General features: G+C 43.1%; 1 protein-coding gene across 11 annotated transcripts in view; it reads left to right on the forward strand.

Moving 5' to 3' along the window:
- The first annotated feature begins 418 nt into the window (after positions 1 to 418).
- The window catches only part of LOC110526543 (pleckstrin homology domain-containing family A member 7), a 135,924-nt gene continuing 116,733 nt past the window's right edge, over positions 419 to 19,609 (forward strand). For 9 of the 11 annotated variants that reach the window (XM_090238836.1, XM_036980924.2, XM_036980925.2 and 6 more), the window contains exons 1-3: positions 419 to 712; positions 822 to 898; positions 1,011 to 1,068. In XM_090238836.1, coding sequence (XP_090094962.1) covers positions 630 to 712; positions 822 to 898; positions 1,011 to 1,068 — 218 coding nt within the window. In that variant the 5' untranslated portion in view covers positions 419 to 629. The remainder of the gene's footprint in view (positions 713 to 821; positions 899 to 1,010; positions 1,069 to 19,609) is intronic. The other 2 variants (XM_090238823.1, XM_090238828.1) reach the window with 1 other exon arrangement.

Here is a 19,609-nt window from a genome sequence, read left to right on the forward strand (position 1 = left end):
GAGTTCCTGACACATCTATGCCAAGGCGCATTGAAGCCGTTCTGGCTCCTCGTGGTGGCCCAACGCCCTATTAAGATACTATATGTTGGTGTCGTCTTTATTTCGCCAGTTACATGCATGTTCCACAAGTCATAGGCTTATTAAAGGCTATCTTAGATTCATCAGGAAATTCTATATCATTTCTAGTTTAGTCTACTCTAGGTGACGTCATTATTGCAGGAAAGATCGTTCAGTTGAGTTTTGGAATTTGCGTGTGATGGACTGTTGTTTGGGAATGTTAATCTTCTCAAATAACAGGGCGTTAATGCTGAAATCTTTTCAACGCATTCCTTATGTGTAATTACTGTAGCTGCACCCTTGTGATGCATAACAATACTGCGCTAGATTGAAATGAATTGGAGAACCATGTTTTACATTTGATTCAATCACAGCCAACCATGCACGCTTTGGTATGTCCACACCCCTTTTTCGTCGGCTAAAAGTGGCACAAAGACGCGCTGGCTTTAGGACTTTTTTTACAAGTTTGGTCTTCCCCTTTAAAAGTCTGCAGCCCTAGCGGTGATCATTGGACTGAAAACTCTGCGGAGGGGAAGATGAGAATGAAATAGCTTGAACAAGAAGCCGGGATCATGGCGGCACCGCTCGGGCGGGACACTCTACCTGACCACTGGTCCTATGGAGTTTATCGAGATGGCAGGGTCTTCTTCATCAAGTGAGCATGCACTGTGATGTTTTAAATTTAAGCTGTACTGGTGAAACGGGTTAATTACGCAGTTATTCACGTTCTCCTCGTCCAGTAACAGGTGTTTTCTTTCTTTCAGTGATAAAACTCACAGCACTACTTGGCTCCATCCCCGTACGGGTGAACCTGTCAACTCTGGACACATGATACGATCAGGTACGCGCAGGAATTAATAATACGATATTTCATGACTGCTGTGCACATTGTGCTTAGCCTAACACATCTAGATGTGTATATATTCACGCAGCCCTTTGAATTCATGTTTTAGATTTACCACTGGGATGGGAAGAAGGATTCTCGGACGAGGGGGCCAGCTACTTCATTAAGTGAGTGCAGCTTTATGTTGTTAATGTATGGGATGTGCGTGACTCTAACGTCCGATTCGAGCTCGAATAGGTCATAGCTGTAGGCATATTGTTGTGTCTGTAGTACGCTTGAAGGCATGAAGTCTTTTAAATGCATCAATTGCAGCGGGTTGAGAAATGATGACGTTGCAATGCAAGCCGTCACTTTCTTTCTCACGGTTACACTTACAAATACCCCAGGTGTTCATGGATACAATGTTGTACTAGGACACAACGCTCGGGTTTGCTGATTTGGTTTGTCATTTATGAATGTCACAGAGAAGCCTATTGCTCCTGACTAGCCCCATATGAGACCTTTATTAGGCTACTGGCTGAACGTTATCAAATGCTGTATAGCATAGACTACTACTTCATGCAAATGTTTAGTCAGGGATTTCTGCTATGTTAGGCTATTCAGGCTTTATATGATACAGTATCTTGCAATGTCATTGCCAACAGTGGCAGTCAGTGCCGTTTAAGACGACTTTTTTTCATGAGCATGGGCCTTATTTCTATTACAGCATATTGGATGACTGTCATTCATATCCATTCACCCAGTTGTCACCATATTAGCTAAAGTAATGTCATAGTCAGCATAGCTAATAGAACTAACACGTTAGTAAACCCACTACAATAATACAATAGTGTTACAGTGTACAGTCATTAGGCCCCACTGGCAATAAATTAGTAAAACCTAAAGCTTACCTTGACTTGGAAGAGTTCCAGTGTTGTGTTGGAAAGTCATAGCCAGCTAGCTAACATAGCATGCTTCTGTTAGAGCAGGGTGTTCTTGTAGGCTAAACTAGGTAGCTGCATTTCTCTCTTGCTTCTCTTTCATTTTGGAATGAGTTAATTTGTTCAAAACTGTTCAACTAGTGTCTTTCTCTCTCTTTGAGTCAACTACTCACCACATTTTATGCACTGCAGTACTAGCTAGATTAATTCTCTGATCCTTTGATTGGGTGGACAATATGTCAGATCATGCTGCAAGAGCTCTGATAGGTTGGAGGGCATCCTCCGGAAGTTGTCATAATTACTGTGTAAGTCTATGGAAAGGGGTGAGAACCATGAGCCTCCTAGGTTTTGTATTGAAGTCAATGTACCCAAAGGAGGACGGAAGCTAGCTGTCCTCCGGCTACAGCATGGTTCTACCCTACAGAGTGCTGTTGAGTGTACTGTAGACCTTCTTTGCAAAATAATGGGTTTTAATCAATTATTTGGTGACGTGATTATATTTAGTATAGTTTTATCTAAAAAGGATAGCTTTTTAAATGTTTTAAAAATTTTATTTAAAAAAAAATTCAGTGAGGAGCATGGTCCTTCCCTTCTTCCTCTGAGGAGCCTCCACTGATTGCCAACCACTAATTGTTATTTTTCTGGACCATTTTTTTATGATTTATTAAGTCATTTATCTATAGTTTTGTCAAATCATAGACTGCTGTCTTTAAACTTTTAGCCTAATGTATGCATTAGTTGCCTATGCTTACTTTAGGTTTCAGACAGAAATTAGCCAGGCCTATTATAAACCAGCGCCTTGAAATACATTTCCTGTTATTTTGACAGAACTCCCCAAAGGTGAGATGAATGAAAATATGATTGTGTTTGACCAACATAACCTAATGCTATATTGTTTGGAGAAAGGTCATGTTTGCATTTCTTCAGGATCTGTAGCTAGATAATATCCTACTTTTATCCTACTTTTAATTGACTTTCTTTCAATTTAGAACATCTGTGTTTGAGGAAGAGAGAGGACTGAACACACACACACACACACACACACACACACACACACACACACACACACACACACACACACACACACACACACACACACACACACTCTGATGTGATGTAATTGCCCATCTGTCCAACGGATATCCCTGCATGGAGTGATTTAACATGTACATGTTTAACACAGTTTTGTATCACAATATATTGTGATTTGATTACAGACATCACAATAGATTGACAGGCTAAATTGATGCTCTATGTTGAAGTTTCATGCCAATTAACTCTTGCTTTCTGCCCACATCATTTAGAAAATAAAGGGCAATGCCAAGCAGGACTGAAAGAAATCTATTGAAATTCAGCTCACACCCTCCAATACGCAAGACCTCTACTCTCTCCATTAGCTGTGTGTGTTTGTGTGTGTTGCTGAGGAAGGGGCAGGAGAGGAGCTTGTGTGTCTGTGACCATATGGTGACAGAGTTGTATAGCATGATTACAGTCTTGAGGCAGCGAGAACAGGATCCCCAAAGTCACACTTTTTCTATCCAGAAAATGATTATGGCTCCCAAAAACCAATCCACCATATCTACCAGAGCATTCTGTCAGTCTTTGCCTTTCTCTTGGCTACAAACAGGCTGTGCTATATTTGTAGAAGTAACATTAAACCACTCACTCTTTCTACAGTATTTTCTTTGTTTACCCAGACACTCAGTAGAGAGCCATTTGCATTATCTATGTCCTTCTGCAGTGTTTCATATCTTGTTTGTTGATGGGAATCAACTCTGTAGGCTGTGGCTGCCAGTGTGTAGCAGATGGGTCCCTGGAAGAGGGAGAAACACACAGAGTAGATAACAGACCACTCTGAAAACCAACTGATAAATTAAGCTAACAATGACAACTGACAAGTCTACTTTTCCTAGCCATGTGCTTATACATCTGCATTACTTGCTGTTTGGGGTTTTAGGCTGGGCTTCTGTATAGCACTTTGTGATATCTGTTGATGTGAAAAGGGCTTTATAAATACAATTGATTGATTGATACTGTAAAGCAAGTGTAGACATAGAGAATGCATGAGCAGGGGTTCCTCATTGTGAACCGATGGAAGGAGAACTCCTTCCACCATGGGTGATTTCTGGTGGGTAGCAACTCAGTCACAGAGTTTCTAAACCAAGAGGCGCAACATCGCGGGACTTCCGGGAGCGCTTGTCAAACAGACCAGGCTGGGGTTTGAGAAGTCAATGGGAGAACTGAAAAATTCTTCTTAGTTGTTAATTTTCTCAAAATCTAATAGCACAACCTAGATTCGAGCCATTTTCTTCAGTAGATGAGACAAATTGACACATTTTATTTTTTGTCAAAAACTTTATATCGAAGAAGTGCCTTTGATTTGACCGCCTGCACATGCACAGTTTGGTGCAAAACGACTGTTAGAGCCGATGACGTGTTTCTACGTATGAGTTTAGCTAGCCAACGTTGCCATGACATCGCCTACAAGTGTGATCAGGGATTTCTATTGGAGAAGCAGTTATAGCCTTCATACTGTACTGTCTTTGAATCAGTGTTTTCCATTAGCACCGGCTGTCAGCTTATTAGCCAGTTACAGAATCATTTTCAGCCGGCTACATTTTTCACTTCATTTTAACTAGGCTACTTTTCATTTAACAGTTTCAATTCGCTAGTCCGTCGAGCCCTCTCCCGCTAGAATGAACAATATGCATCTTCTAGCGATCTATTGATGGGATCGGTGCCTGTCAGTCAGAAAGTAAGCAATAACAGGGAAACTTGGCAGAGAGGAAGTGGCGAATGGAGAGGTTTCACTGTTGCCAAAATCTGTCCAAAACAAGCCCACTGCATGTTTATGGGCTTATTTTGGACCTAAGCTTGTTGCCTGCCTTCCCGCCTTTGGGACAACTACTCCCATTGTTAGGGCGGAGTGTCACGTTCTGACCTTAGTTCTTTTGTTATGTCTTTGTTTTAGTATGGTCAGGGCGTGAGTTGGATGGGTTGTCTATGTTAGTTTTTCTATGATTTGCTATTTCTGTGTTTGGCCTGGTATGGTTCTCAATCAGAGGCAGCTGTCAATCGTTGTCCCTGATTGAGAACCATATTTAGGTAGCCTGTTTTCTATTGTGTTTCGTGGGTGATTATTTTCTGTGTCTGTGTGTTCCACACGGAACTGTTTCGGTTTGTTATTTCACGTGTCGTTTATTGTTTTGTTTCAGTGTTCGCTTGTTTAAATAAAGAGCATGAACACGTACCACGCTGCGCATTGGTCCTCCGATCCTTACTACTCCTCCTCGTCAGAGGAAGACAACCGTTACACGGAGACATGAGCATCTCGTCATTATATACAGATATCTGGTTGCAGTCAAATTTCTTTACACAGAGGGAAGAGAGCATGATGCTCATGAATTTGCAAGTATTCAGACCCCTTCCCCTTTTTCACAATTTGTTTTACGAAAATGGAAGAAGTTCAAGATGACGGTCAATCACCCTCGGTCTGGGGCTCCATGCAAGATCTCACCTCGTGGGGCATCAATGATCATGAGGAAGGTGAGGGATCAGCCCAGAACTACACGGCAGGACCTGGTCAATGACCTGAAGAGAGCTGGGACCACAGTCTCAAAGAAAACCATTAGTAACACACTACGCCGTCATGGATTAAAATCCTGCAGCTCACGCAAGGTCCCCCTGCTCAAGCCAGCGCATGTCCAGGCTCGTCTGAAGTTTGCCAATGACCATCTGGAGGATCCAGAGGAGGAATGTGAGAAGGTCATGTTATCTGATGAGTCAAAAATAGAGCTTTTTGGTCTAAAATCCACTCGCCGTGTTTGGAGGAAGAAGAAGGATGAGTACAACCCCAAGAAACCATCCCAACCTTGAAGCATGGAGGTGGAAACATCATTCTTTGGGGAAGCTTTTCTGCAAAGGGGACAGGACAACTGCACCGTATTGAGGGGAGGATGGATGGGGCCATGTAGGATGGATGGGGCCATCGTGAGATCTTGGCCAACAACCTCCTTCCCTCAGTAAGAGCATTGAAGATGGGTCGTGGCTGGGTCTTCCAGCATGACAACGACCCGGAACACACAGCCAGGGCAACTAAGGAGTGGCTCCGTAAGAAGCATCTCGAGGTCCTGGAGTGGCCTAGCCAGTCTCTAGACCTGAACCCAATAGAACATATTTGGAGGGAGCTGAAAGTCCGTATTGCCCAGCGACAGCCCCAAAACCTGAAGGATCTGGAGAAGGTCTGTATGGAAGAGCGGGCCAAAATCCCTGCTGCAGTGTGTGCAAACCTGGTCAAGAACTACAGGAAAAGTATGATCTCTGTAATTGCAAACAAAGGTTTCTGTACCAAATATTAAGTTATGCTTTTCTGATGTATCAAATACTTATGTCATGCAATAAAATGCAAATTATTTACTTAAAAATCATACAATGTGATTTTCTGGATTTTTTAGATTCCGTCTCTTACAGTTGAAGTGTACCTATGATAACAATTACAGACCTCTACATGCTTTGTAAGTAGGAAAACATGCAAAATCGGCAGTGTATCAAATACTTGTTCTCCCCACTGTAAGTATTCATACCATTTGCTATGAGACTCGAAATTGAGCTCAGGTGCATCCTGTTTCCATTGAACATCCTTAAGTTGTTTCTACAACTTGATTGGAGTCCACCTGTGGTAAATTCAATTGATTGGACTTTATTTGGAAAGACACACACTTGTCTATATAAAGTCCCACAGTTGACAGTGCATGTCAGAGCAAAAACCAAGCCATGAGTTCGAAATAATTGTCCATAGAGCTTCGAGACAGGACTGTGTCAAGGCACAGATCTGGCGACGCGTACCAAAATATTTCTGCAGCATAGAAGATCCCCAAGAACAGTCGCCTTCCTCATTCTTAAATGGAAAATGTTTAGAACCACCAAGACTCTTCCTAGAGCTGTCCGCCCGGCCAAACTGAGCAATCGAGGGAGAAGGGCCTTGGTAAGGGAGGTGACCAAGAACCCAATGTTCACTCTTCCAGAGCTCCAGAGTTCCTCTTTGGTGATGGGAGAACCTTCCAGAAGGACAACCATCTCTGCAGCAACCCACCAATCAGGCCTTTATGGTAGAGTGGCCAGACGAAAGCCACTCCCCAGTAAAAGGCAAATGACAGACCGCTTAGAGTTTGACCAAAAGGCACCTAAAGAACTCTCAGACCATGAGAAACAAGATTCTCCGGACTGATGAAACCAAGATTGAACTCTTTGCCAAGCGTCACATCTGGAGGAAACCTGGCACCATCCCTACGGTGATGCATGGTGGTGGCAGCATCATGCTGTGGGTATTTTTCAGCGGCAGGGACTGGGAGACTAGTCAGCATTGAGGGAAAGATGAACAGAGCAAAGTACAGAGAGACCCTTGATTACCCCTGTCTGTGTGTGTGCATTGTGTGAATCTAGCCATTAGCAATGATGCTAATGAAAAACAGTCTTCTGGTAGATGGAAAGCCTTTCCCAAAAAACATTAAATGTTAACTACAAAGTTGCATATTCTTACCTGGCAGAATGATATCATGATTATTTTCATCAATCCAGTGGGTATATGTTTTGCAAACTCATCACATGTGCTACAAAACACAGCTATACAACAACCTCTTGCTTGGTGCACACTTGAATTAAAGGGTAACTACACCCCAAAAATGTAAATGTCTCAGTTTTTTTCCAGACCTCAAAGTGGTCTCACAATGTGGTTTAAACATTGTTGTGGACTTAGAACCTCAAATGTATTTATTTATTAAAAAGTGTTTTTTTGAGAGAGATCCTAAAAAAAAGGTGAAAAAACTAAACCTGGACAAACAAAACCTTGAATTTATTTACACTATTTTATATATATATATAAAATTATATAATTTGAAGAACATTATTGTGTCATATATTGCGGTAAAACTGTATGTAAGACTTTCATCTCAAAATGATTATTTTGAGTTCTTATTTAGAAAATAGTCCTGGTCATATAGGCTTAGACCTAGACAATCACCAAAACAGATAACAATACACTGAATTCATATGTTTTCAATCATTTCAATTGTAAAGTCATGTCTTTCTACACAATACCACAAATCATTTTTACAATAAGGGAGGTAAACTCACAAGTGTTCAATCATTTTCCTGTGTATTTCAAATGGAATCATGTAACAAAATAGAGCTCTTAAAAATGTTGAGCGCCTAGCTGGCTACTTTTTCTATTTGTCTGACTACTCTATGTACTTGTGGAAAACACTGGCAACTCTGTCCACAGTCATGCCCCTTTTAGTTTGCCTCACTTGCCCCAATCAGAGAGCCTGCCATAAAGTGCTTTCTACTGCTATGGTTGTATTCTTGTTTGTGTGAATAGTTTGTTGAATGTAGGAAATTATTGGGAGCAAACAAAGTCTGTTCCAAGCGGCACACAGCACAAACATGAGCCTCAGTATAACACGATTGTGTTAATATTGGAATATGAAGTTCTCCTGACTTAAAGCAGTTGTAATAATGAATTGATAACTAATGAAAGTGTTCTGTGGTTGCAGACAGATGCTTTCTAGTGCTTAGCAACACTGGTGTGGATGGGTGGATGCCCATTCAAGTCTGGTGTGTTCCTCAGTAGTCTCAGACAGACTCAGTCTGATGGGACCGTGGGAATATAACTCATTCAGCACAGCACACACCTGTATGTAAGGCACTGATATCCATGTCCTCCCATCTGCCAACTAAACAGCCCAGTGCAAGATATATTGAGATTGTCTGTGCCACTGTCTTTCTCCCTGTGTTGCATTGGAAATGTGTTGCTCTGAGATGGAGGACTCGTAACACAGACAATGCAACGCACCTTATGTAAGCACTATAGAAACGACTGAGGCAGGAAGCGGTCATTCAGACATGTGAGTTTATAAAAGGGCAAAGGAAAAAATGATTGCAGAAATTTGTTATAGCTGACACTTTGATTGTGTGCTGCATGAAGGGAGTCATTGTGCCCATCTCTCTGACCGCTGAGAAAAGAGAACAACAGGCCAACCCGGAGATCTATGATGGCCCAAATGTCAGCCTGGCTGTAAAATCAATTGGTTATTTGTTGCTGAAATGACTTGATGGAAGCAAGGATCCTGTTTTGGTCTTCTTCTCTGGCACTAGCTGGACATTGTGTCTTTGTCATTGTTCTGTTTTAACATTGGTGGGTTAGGTAACAGCAGACGACAGGGACAGGCCAAGTCACGACTATCCTACAACCCTATTCTGACATTAGAATTCCCATAAAGTATCGCTGTGGTTTCAACACAATTCAAACTTGACACACTCTTGTGTTCTCTATGTTCCACTCTACTGCTACTTTACCTAAGGTTAATCAAATCAGTTAGTTACTGCAGTGTAGTTGCATGTAATTACACCAGGACCGGAACTGTAGATTCAAAGTAATTGCATGTGTGTTCATGTCTTGGAAGAGCCAATGAGAGATGTTGAGTTTGTCCTTGTGATGTGCTTGGCCTCTTTATTATGCCTCATTGGGGAATCATTCATTTCTGCTGATGTGGCTTCTGTTATTTTCACCTAATGGTGGGCTCTTCAATACTTCACAGTGGACCGGCCACATCAGAGCTTTATTTGATTTACTGCCATCTTGGACGGCGCCAGGTTTTTCTACGTTTGTCCCATTTGTCTTTAAGGTAATTATGGGCGAGTCGTTGAATGCATAACCCACCTGCCTGCCCGGTCACCCTCGCACTCACCTAATTAAACACTATGAGTGGAGGCATGGTCTGGTTAATTCATCAAACCTCCAGTCTCTCAGAAATATGACAGTCAACTGTGAAGTCAAGCTATATATGACTGATAGTTCCTGTCAAAAAGCGAAACTCTTTTTAAACCAAAGTCATATTTACTCCATGACTGACATAGATGTGGTTGAGGTTTCATCCAAACAGTAGCACTTTAGGTTGAAGTCTCCCATAATCATTGGATGGAGCTGTCTGTATAGGTTTTTGGGACCCCCCCCCCCCCCTTCCCTCCTCCCCCTGCTGTCGATGGAGCATGCTGTGACAGGCTGAGAGGAATCCAAGTCCACATGGCGCTGCCGTGACAACGGTCTGCTGGTTGTGTAGCGGGTTGCTGGTGGAAACCAGCGGAGCTAGAGTACAAAGGAGGGATTGTTGAGACGGGCAGAGCGGTCGTAGTAAAACTCACATTAATTTACATGTAGGTCAGTGGAGGAATGGAGGTCTGCCTAGTGCTCTCTAACATGGTGGGTTAGTTAGATAACCTCTCCTGTCTCAGAGTGGACCAGGCCTCTTTGGCTGTTACTTTAATCTGGCACTATATTCCTGACTTGCATTTCTTTAGAATTCTTTCTACTCAGACTGAGAGAGGTATTTATTTTGATAAAATCTACACCGAAGAAATTAATGTTGTTTCAATTGGTTTTAAGTAGCTACACTAGAGCCTGTGAAATGGTTTTCACAGTTTTCCCCCCAGAAAACGTATAGCTGGAACAGTCAATGCTTTGGGAAAAGTGCAGCTCTATAGCTCCCCAAGGGGAGAAATGATACAATTGAGGTACAATGGTGTCCTGTTGGGACAATGTTGCTATTGTTGTTTGGGGTTTGCAAACCTGCGGGACTGACAGGGGGAAGTGTACGATATCCATATAGACCCACACAGACTCCCTCTCTTCTATATCCCTCCACCTTTGTCCTTAATAAGAAATGATGGTTCCATCAATCTTTTATTATTTATCTCAGATCTCTGTGCTTATTTGCCACCTCCCTCCAGTCTTCTAATTGGTATGGTCTGTTCTGTGTTACAATGGCACTCTGGGAAGAATGAGTTAATTAGCCATAAAATGTAGCAGAAGTGAAGGAAACCACTTTAAATGGAGATTAAAGGCAGCTCAATATCCCTACAGGCATTTATCTCTAGGCTCCACTAATAAAGCATTCTCTTTCTGCATACAGCAAATCCACGCTTCACTGGTACAGAGATCCAAGTTTCCAAGTGAAGGAAGGCTACAAACTAATGTCACAATGCTTTAGTTGACCTTTGGCCTCAGCATACCAAGATCCCCTTGTTCTGAAGGAACATGTGTTTGAATGGTAATGATCATCTCCGTCATTGCAGATGACAAGGTTAATCTGCTCAGCAAACCTAGTCAAGTGTAGCAAATTCAAACGTTTTTGGCGGTTACACCAGTACTTATATTCAACTCTTTGAGTGCTTTTGAAACTGCCAAAAAGACCTTTGATATTCAGTGCTGACTTTCAAACTGCCACAGAGAGTGGAAGAAGAGTTTTTTTTAACTTCTCTATTTTCGCTGGGGCTGCTTGACCCTAGTGGATCGTTTTTTAAAAATGTTTTTTTTTTTTACAGACTTCCTTTTTAAAGTGTATCCCCAACTGTTCCTTTCATCCTGGTGACACAGGAAGAAAAATAGTCGTGTTGAGTCTTTCTGGAAGGTAAATCTAAGGAAACACACTTCTTCTTTTATTCTTACAGCAACGTGTTGATGGCTGTCATTTCTGTCTTTGTTATGACAGTGTTGGCAGGTGTGGTGTGCTTTCTAGGAAAGCCTATATTCACCACAGACACTGAATGCACTTTCATTACTTCAATCATTATGGCTTCATCATAACAGTTCAATTGACCACCCAGAACTAAGTCCTGATTCCCTCAGGATGTACTGTAGGTAAGATGGTCTGGACAGTATTGCATTTGTCCATTAATGTCATGTTTGCTTCAAGGACTATGGAATTAGATGGGAATTGATTGAAATTCAGATATCTCTGTGTCAAGTGGCAGAGGGAGAGATGACGGGGGAGTGATAAGAAGCATGCCACTGAATACCAATCAGACAGACCTCCCTGTATCAGCCCCAGCCGCAGCCAAGCTGCTCTCAATGCAGTAGACTGGAGGTGGGTTTAACTGCTGTTATCCCATTGAAACTAATATAAAACTCCATTCAAAGAGCTGTTCATCTTCTCTCATATGCAGAAAGATTGACCACAGAGTAAATATCCTCTTTCTGTGAAGATATTTTATTCCAGGTTATATGAAGCAGTATGCCCCCATGGGATTTGGGCCAATAATCTACAGTTTTCATAGTCCTTTCTCTGGCTAGTCTGAAACTATACTGGTACCCACTCTTTCATACCAGTAGTGGTGTTTAGAGGTTTCATGCTGAGAAGTGGAATTCCACAGTTCCCACTGCTCAACCCTGTGGCTGTTTCATTCAGCCCTGGGCATCTATGAGAGGTCAGACTGCAGGGTGGCTTAAAGCTGTCTTTTCCATTTGTTTCCAAGTACACAAACATCTCTGTATGCATTGGCTATGATGGCTACAAAGAATCCTCACGCCCTGTCTCTCACACTTCAGCATGTTGGTGAGATGTGCTGTCTGTCTGATCCAGTGTGTAAATAACAGTCCTTGTCCTACTCCTCTCCCAGCTGTTTGTTAAGACCATGCTGTGACCTTCACCTGACATTAGTGATTCTGAGAGGGTTTTGTCTCCTCTCTAGCCCCCCAGTGTGTATGTCAAGCTCTCCAGACACTCTGGAATCGCTCCTTGCCATGCTGAAGGCTGTAATCAGTGAATGACTGGGCTCTTCTGCATTGTGTGTCAACCTCCATTCACCTGCATGCCACTCACCACCATGGCATCAGCAGGCAGTCACTTTTCCATCCCCAAATACATACTTGGATTTGTTAGGTGATACAGTAATTCATCACTCAGCTAAATCATAATCAAAACAAATACGTCTCTTGCGTAGCTGTTCAACTTTCACGTAATGCTGCTGAAAACTCAGAAGCACTTTGACAGTCCGTGTGTGGGCTGAACTGACAGCTCTAGCGTTGTGTGTGATGTGTGTGTGATGTGCCGAGAGGAGAGGCAGGATAGTCATGCCCTCCTGTGTTCTGGCCCTCTCTCCCTGGCTCTCTCCCTCCCGGATGTTTGGAGAATGAGGGTGTAATGATTATTATGCATTTTTGGAGGCAGTAGGCAGAGGCTGTGGCAGGGCCCTTTGTCGTGACAAGACTTTTGAATGATTTCCTGTTTTGACAGAAGCTGTTTGCAGTGGAGCTGCAGCAGAGGTACAGGGGCTATAGTGCTCTCCTCTCTGAGAATACTCTACCTGCTGCAGAATGAATCATTTATCCTGTGGAAGTGGGAGAGGAAACAATGTGTTAGCTTAACACTGCCCCTGAGCACGTAGTCTGTCTGGAGTTATTGAAGATGCCAGGATCCATTCTAAAATAAATGACAATGTCAAATAGGTGGTGCTTATATCTCAGCAAAAAAAGAAACGTCCCCTTTTCAGGACCCTGTCTTTCAAAGATAATTCGTAAAAATCCAAATAACTTTGTATATCTTCATTGTAAAGGGTTTAATCTCTAGCGTCGAGCAATCCCCTATCTGGGAGTGTAATCATAGCCTCAAGCTCATTACCATAACGCAACGTTTCCTATTCATGAAAATCGCAAATGAAATAAATATATTCAAACACAAGCTTAGCCTTTTGTTAACAACATTGTCATCTCAGATTTTCAAAATATGCTTTTCAACCAAAGCTACACAAGCATTTGTGTAAGAGTATTGATAGCCTAGCATAGCATTAAGCCTAGCATTCAGCAGGCAACATTTTCACAAAAGCAAGAAAAGCATTCAAATAAAATAATTTAAAGATAATAATTTAAACCTTTGAAGAACTTCGGATGTTTTCAATGACGAGACTCTTAGTTAGATAGCAAATGTTCATTTTTTCCAAAAAGATTATTTGTGTAGACGAAATAGCTCCGTTTTGTTCATCACGTTTGGCTAAGAAAAACACCGGAAAATGCAGTCACTTACAACCCCAAACCTTTTTCCAAATTAGCTCCATAATATCGACAGAAACATGGCAAACATTGTTTAGAATCAATCCTCAAGGTGTTTTTCACATATCTATTCGATAATCTATCAGTGGTGGCAGTTGCCTTCTCATCAGAAGAAAACTGAAAAATACTGCAGCTGGAGATTACGCAATAATTGCGACGGAGGACACCAAGCGACCACCTGGTAGATGTAGTCTCTTATGGTCAATCTTCCAATGATATGCCTACAAATACGTCACAATGCTGCAGACACCTTGGGGAAAACATGGAAAACGTAAGCTGACTCCTAACTCCTTCACAGCCATATGAGGAGTCATTGCCATGAGGCGGTTTCAAAAAATGCGGCACTTCCTGATTTGATTTTTATCTGGTTTTCTTTCTGTAACATCAGTTCTGTGGCACTCACAGACAATATCTTTGCAGTTTTGGAAACGTCAGAGTGTTTTCTTTCCAAAGCTGTCAATTATATGCATAGTCGAGCATCTTTTCGTGACAAAATATCTTGTTTAAAACGGGAACGTTTTTCATCCAAAAATTAAAATAGCGCCCCTATATCCAAGAAGTTAAACACTGTTTCCCATGCTTGTTCAATGAACCATAAACAATTAATGAACATGCACCTGTGGAGCGATCGTTAAGACACTAACAGCTTATAGAAGGTAGGCAATTAAGGTCACAGTTATGAAAACTTAGGACACTAAAGAGGCCTTTCTACTGACTCTGAAAAACACAAAAAAAAAGATGCCCAGGGTCCCTGCTCATCTGCGTGAACATGCCGTAGGCATGCTGCAAGAAGGCATGAGGACTGCAGATGTGGCCAGGACAAAAAATTGCAATGTCCGTACTGTAAGACGCCTAAGACAGCGCTACAGGGAGACAGACAGGGGACAGTTGATCGTCCTCACAGTGGCAGACCACATGTAACAACACCTGCACAGGATCGGTACATCCGAACATCACACCTGCGGGACAGGTACAGGATGGCAACAACAACTGCCCGAGTTACACCAGGAACGCACAATCCCTCCATCAGTGCTCAGACTGTCCGCAATAGGCTGAGAGAGGCTGGACTGAGGGCTTGTAGGCCTGTTGTAAGGCAGGTCCTCACCAGACATCACCGGCAACAACGTCACCTATGGGCACAAACCCACCGTCGCTGGAGAAGACAGGACTGGCAAAAGGTGCTCTTCACTGACGAGTCGCGGTTATGTCTCACCATGGGTGATGGTCGGATTCGCATTTATCATCAAAGGAATGAGCGTTGGACCGAGGCCTGTACTCTGGAGCGTGATCGATTTGTAGGTGGACGGTCTGTCATGGTCTGGGGTGGTGTGTCACAGCATCATCGGACTGAGCTTGTTGTCATTGCAGGTAATCTCAATGCTGTACAGGGAAGACATCCTCCTTCTCCCTCATGTGGTACCCTTCCTGCCGGCTCATCCTGACCTGACCCTTCAGCATGACAATGCCACCAGCCATACTGCTCATTCTGTGCATGATTTCCTGCAAGACAGGAATATCAGTGTTCTGTCATGGCCAGCAAAGAGCCCGGATCTCAATCCCATTGAGCACGCCTGGGACCTGTTGGATCGAAGGGCTAGGGCCATTCCCCCAGAAATGTCTGGGAACTTGCAGGTGCCTTGGTGGAAGAGTGGGGTAACATCCCACAGCAAGAACTGGCAAATCTGGTGCAGTCCATGAGGAGGAGATGCACTGCAGTACTTAATGCAGCTGGTGGCCACACCAGATACTGACTGTTACTTTTGACCCCCCCCCCCTTTGTTCAGGGACATATTATTCTAGAAATATGTACAGTTAAGTTTTCTGATAATAAACGCAGTTGACAGTGAGAGGACGTTTCTTTTTTTGCTGAGTTTATTTGTCCTGTTTTACTGCATGTACAAGTGGAGTAATTAGGGTTAAGTGTCTTGCTCAAGGGCAGATTATTAACAGGTTAAAGTTAATACTAGTAAATAATAGATGGGTTTTTTGAAGTGCTTTTCAAGGAGCCACAGATGTTTTGTTTACTTATACTGTAAGGCTGTTTTGTCATTAGTCACAAATACACTGGTGTCATGTCTAAATGCCCATCCAGGTCTCCAGTTTCCACATTAATCTTGTCCTAACCTGTGTAATGGTTTGAACAGCCACTCAAGGCCAAGGCGTTAGGAACACAGCTGTCATGTCAACGTCATGTTCGTGGTGACAGATTAGGGTGATGGCAGTTTAAGAAAATAGACAGGGTTGGGGGTATTACACTGCACTGAATGAAAGGGAGTAAGACAAAGAGTGGATTGAGAGGCTGATACAGTGGGTGGCAATGTACTGCAGAGCTGGGAAACAGGCATTCCATCACTCACCAAACTGACATTTGATATATTTAACTCTGGAGACTGCAATGAATACATTAACAGTTGTCAGGGCAGAGATGAGACAATCTTCTTCCTGTGGTGAGCTACATTATAGAGGATGGGCCAGTCATGGTCCAGACGGTCAGAGACAGAGCAGGGTGGCCAGCAGCAGGGCAGCAGAGGAGAGGCTAGTGGGGCCAGGATGGGAACCTGCTGCAGCTGCATACCTCTTGGTCAGGAGGCTAAATGCCTGGCTGAACATGAACAAGAGGCTGCCGGACAAGACAGGGAGGAGACCATAGAACAAGAAAAAGACACGGAGGAGACTATAGGAGAAGACCGGGAGGAAACAATAGAAGAAGAAGGTGCAAGGTAATGCCTCAGAAGATTCGGTTGGTAAAAGATATTATGATAGATGATAACACCTTGAAAATGTATACACTTTCATTGTAGGCTGAAAGTTGAAGCACTGACATACACTGAGTGTACAAAACATTAAGAACACCTGTTCTTTCCATGTCATAGACTGACCAGGTGAATCCAGGGGATTGCCTAGATCCCTTATTGATGTCACTTGTTAAATCCACTTCAATCAGTGTAGATGATGCTTTATATAGATGCTTTATCTTGGCCAGGTCGCAGTTGTAAATGAGATCTTGTTCTCAATTAGCCTACCTGGTTAAATAAAGGTGAAATAAAACATTTTTTTTAAATGAAGGGGAGACAATTGAGACATGGATTGTGTATGTGTGCCATTCAGAGGTTGAATGGGCAAGATAAAATATTTACGTGCCTTTGAACAGGGTATGGTAGTAGGTGCCAGGTGCACCGGTTTGTGTCAAGAACTACAACCCTGCTGGGTTTTTCACATTCAACAGTTTCCTGTGTGTATCAAGAATGGTCCACTACCCAAAGGACATCCAGCCAACTTGACACAACTGTGGGAAGGATTGGAGTCAACATGGGCCAGCATCCCTATGGAACACCTTTGACACCTTGTAGAGTCCATGTCCGATGAATTGAGGCTGTTCTGAGTGCAAAAAGGGAATTCAATATTAGGAAGGTTTTCCTAATGTTTGGTATACTTATTGTATTTGCATGTGCAGTATCTCTTGGGAAGGAAGTTGTCTGAAGGAAAAACAGCTGAGGTGGATAATAGTTTGTGAGTTGTGGATTGCTTGTGGTTTGTCTCTTGTCATTTGTTTCTCTCTTCATGAGGCAGAGGGAGGATCCTGTGCACCTCAGAGTTGTTTCCAATGCCCCTCTGGAGGGAAAACACTGGGTCTGTTCCTACTGATTAAGTTCACATGACAGCAGCTACTCGGCTGCCTGCCTGCCTGCCTGCCTGCTTGCCTGCCTGCCGCAATCTGTCAGAAAGACACTGGGAGTGGAGACACTGCAGAAATATGCTGCAGGTTTGCCTCATTTCTCAGACAGGAAATGTTTTGATTGGCACAGAGGGAGGAATGAGCAAGTGCTTATTAACAAGAGAAAGTCAGTGAGCCCCCATGCAGAATTCCCAGTGTTTGGTTTGGAAGTGTGGGATTGACTGGAATCTCCCGATGGGCGTCCAAGCTCCTCTGTTTTGTAAATGGAAATTCTGGCGCTGAGATTTTCACTCTCCCAACCGAGCTCCGTGGAACACTGAACATCCCTTCTGCTTCATGGATTTAAGTTTCATTTGCAAAATGTTCCGACGTTTGTGTGTTGTATCGTCTCTGTTCTGTGGTGTCTATTATTTTCCTTTTGTCTGTTCTTGTCCTTTTAATGGCTTGATTTGATAACCGTGAAAGACATGGGCAGCATTTTCCATGAATTTGTCTTAGTTGTTAAATCCTAGACATTTGTCACACTGGAAATAATTATTCTATATTGCATTTATTACTAGGCAAGGTTGGGATTCCTCAAATTCTCTGTCAAGTGTAGGAGTGTGTTTCTCAGTTTGTAGTGTAAATCAACGTGTCTGATGCTATAGACATTCTGTATGTGTGTCATCACACTGGGGATGTCATCCAACCTGAAAATATCCCTCAAATGATCCTCCAGGCCCATAATGCCTGGTGTTTTGCCTCTGACAGGGCTTGAGAGGTTCAGTCCTAGCTGGTGCTTTGCCTCTGACAGGGCTTGAGAGGTTCAGTCCTAGCTGGTGCTTTGCCTCTGACAGGGTTTAAGAGGTTCAGTTCTAGCTGGTGCTTTGCCTCTGACAGGGCTTGAGAGGTTCAGTCCTAGCTGGTGCTTTGCCTCTGACAGGGCTTGATAGGTTCAGTCCTAGCTGGTGCTTTGCTTCTGACAGGGCTTGAGAGGTTCAGTCCTAGCTGGTGCTTTGCCTCTGACAGGGCTTGAGAGGTTCAGTCCTAGCTGGTGCTTTGCCTCTGACAGGGCTTGAGAAGTTCAGTCCTAGCTGGTGCTTTGCCTCTGACAGGGCTTGAGAGGTTCAGTCCTAGATGGTTTTTGGCTCTCACAGGGTACGGATCACCTCCAGTAAACGTGAAATCATAGAGTTTATAGGATCATGGTCTGTACCAGTTAGTGACTGTGGATTTTGTGATTGAATATTGCTGTTCACATTAACAGATTATTGAGTGTGAAAACCTCCAAAATGTAAAGCTCTATCTGCTGTGTGCCTCTGAAAGCAGATCTGGAGCAATTTCATTTACTGCAGCAGTTATTGAACACATCGACCACATGGGAGTGTGAGGACTTTCATTTGGTCCATTGTGCAAAGATGCAAAACTAATTGTTTGTTCATGATCGAGTGGTTTCTCCCCCTATCCACTGTAAAGTGGGTTGGCTGTGCTTTGTGCTAGCTGCATTAGGTCTACTGTATATTGTCCTGTATATTATAATACCCTGTAGCTTGAGCAGAGAGAAATAGAGAAGTTGTTTTAAAAAGTATTCTGTGGTTTCTACAGCTATTATTGTTATTTTTTTTTACAGATGCCATATGAGTTTGTGACAGGAGTGTCCATACAGTAACCCTGTGGCTGTTGTGAGAAGTGTAGAGGGAGATGAATGACACAGTAGGGATGGTAGACACACATGGCTGACTAAAGTAACACATTGGGGGCCGTCCCGTCCCAGGCTGTTGTGGCACGTCACACAGTAATGGCTCTATTGATTTCTACTATTTATGTGTCTAATTATGGCTGGGCAGTGGTTAGTTGTCTTTAGCTGCCCGACCGTGGCCCCCAGTTATAACTCTGTGGCTCCTTAATTCACTGAGGCATGAGTGATCAGAGGACAAATAGCCCAGGGCTTTGGGCATGGCAGTGCCTCAGGACATTAAAGACTGGTGAAATATCTGTAGAGGGAGAGAAAAGTCCTCCGTCTGAATGAATCATCCTCTGGCCACTGGAGTGTGTGTGCTTGTGATGTGTGTGCGTTCGTGCGTGCGTTCGTGCATGTGTAATGTGGAACACTGTCAGATAGGTTGAACTATGGTTATTCTCAGATCAACCACTAGGTATTGCTGTTGAATCTTCTTCAACCACTCTTGACTTTCACCTCACACCACATCACAACTGAGGTCAGTCGTCCCTGGCAACCAGCCTTCACAGAT

This window comes from Oncorhynchus mykiss, chromosome 6 (assembly GCF_057628025.1).
Source record: "Oncorhynchus mykiss isolate SJ-2025 chromosome 6, ASM5762802v1, whole genome shotgun sequence".
Taxonomy (NCBI): Eukaryota; Metazoa; Chordata; class Actinopteri; order Salmoniformes; family Salmonidae; genus Oncorhynchus; species Oncorhynchus mykiss.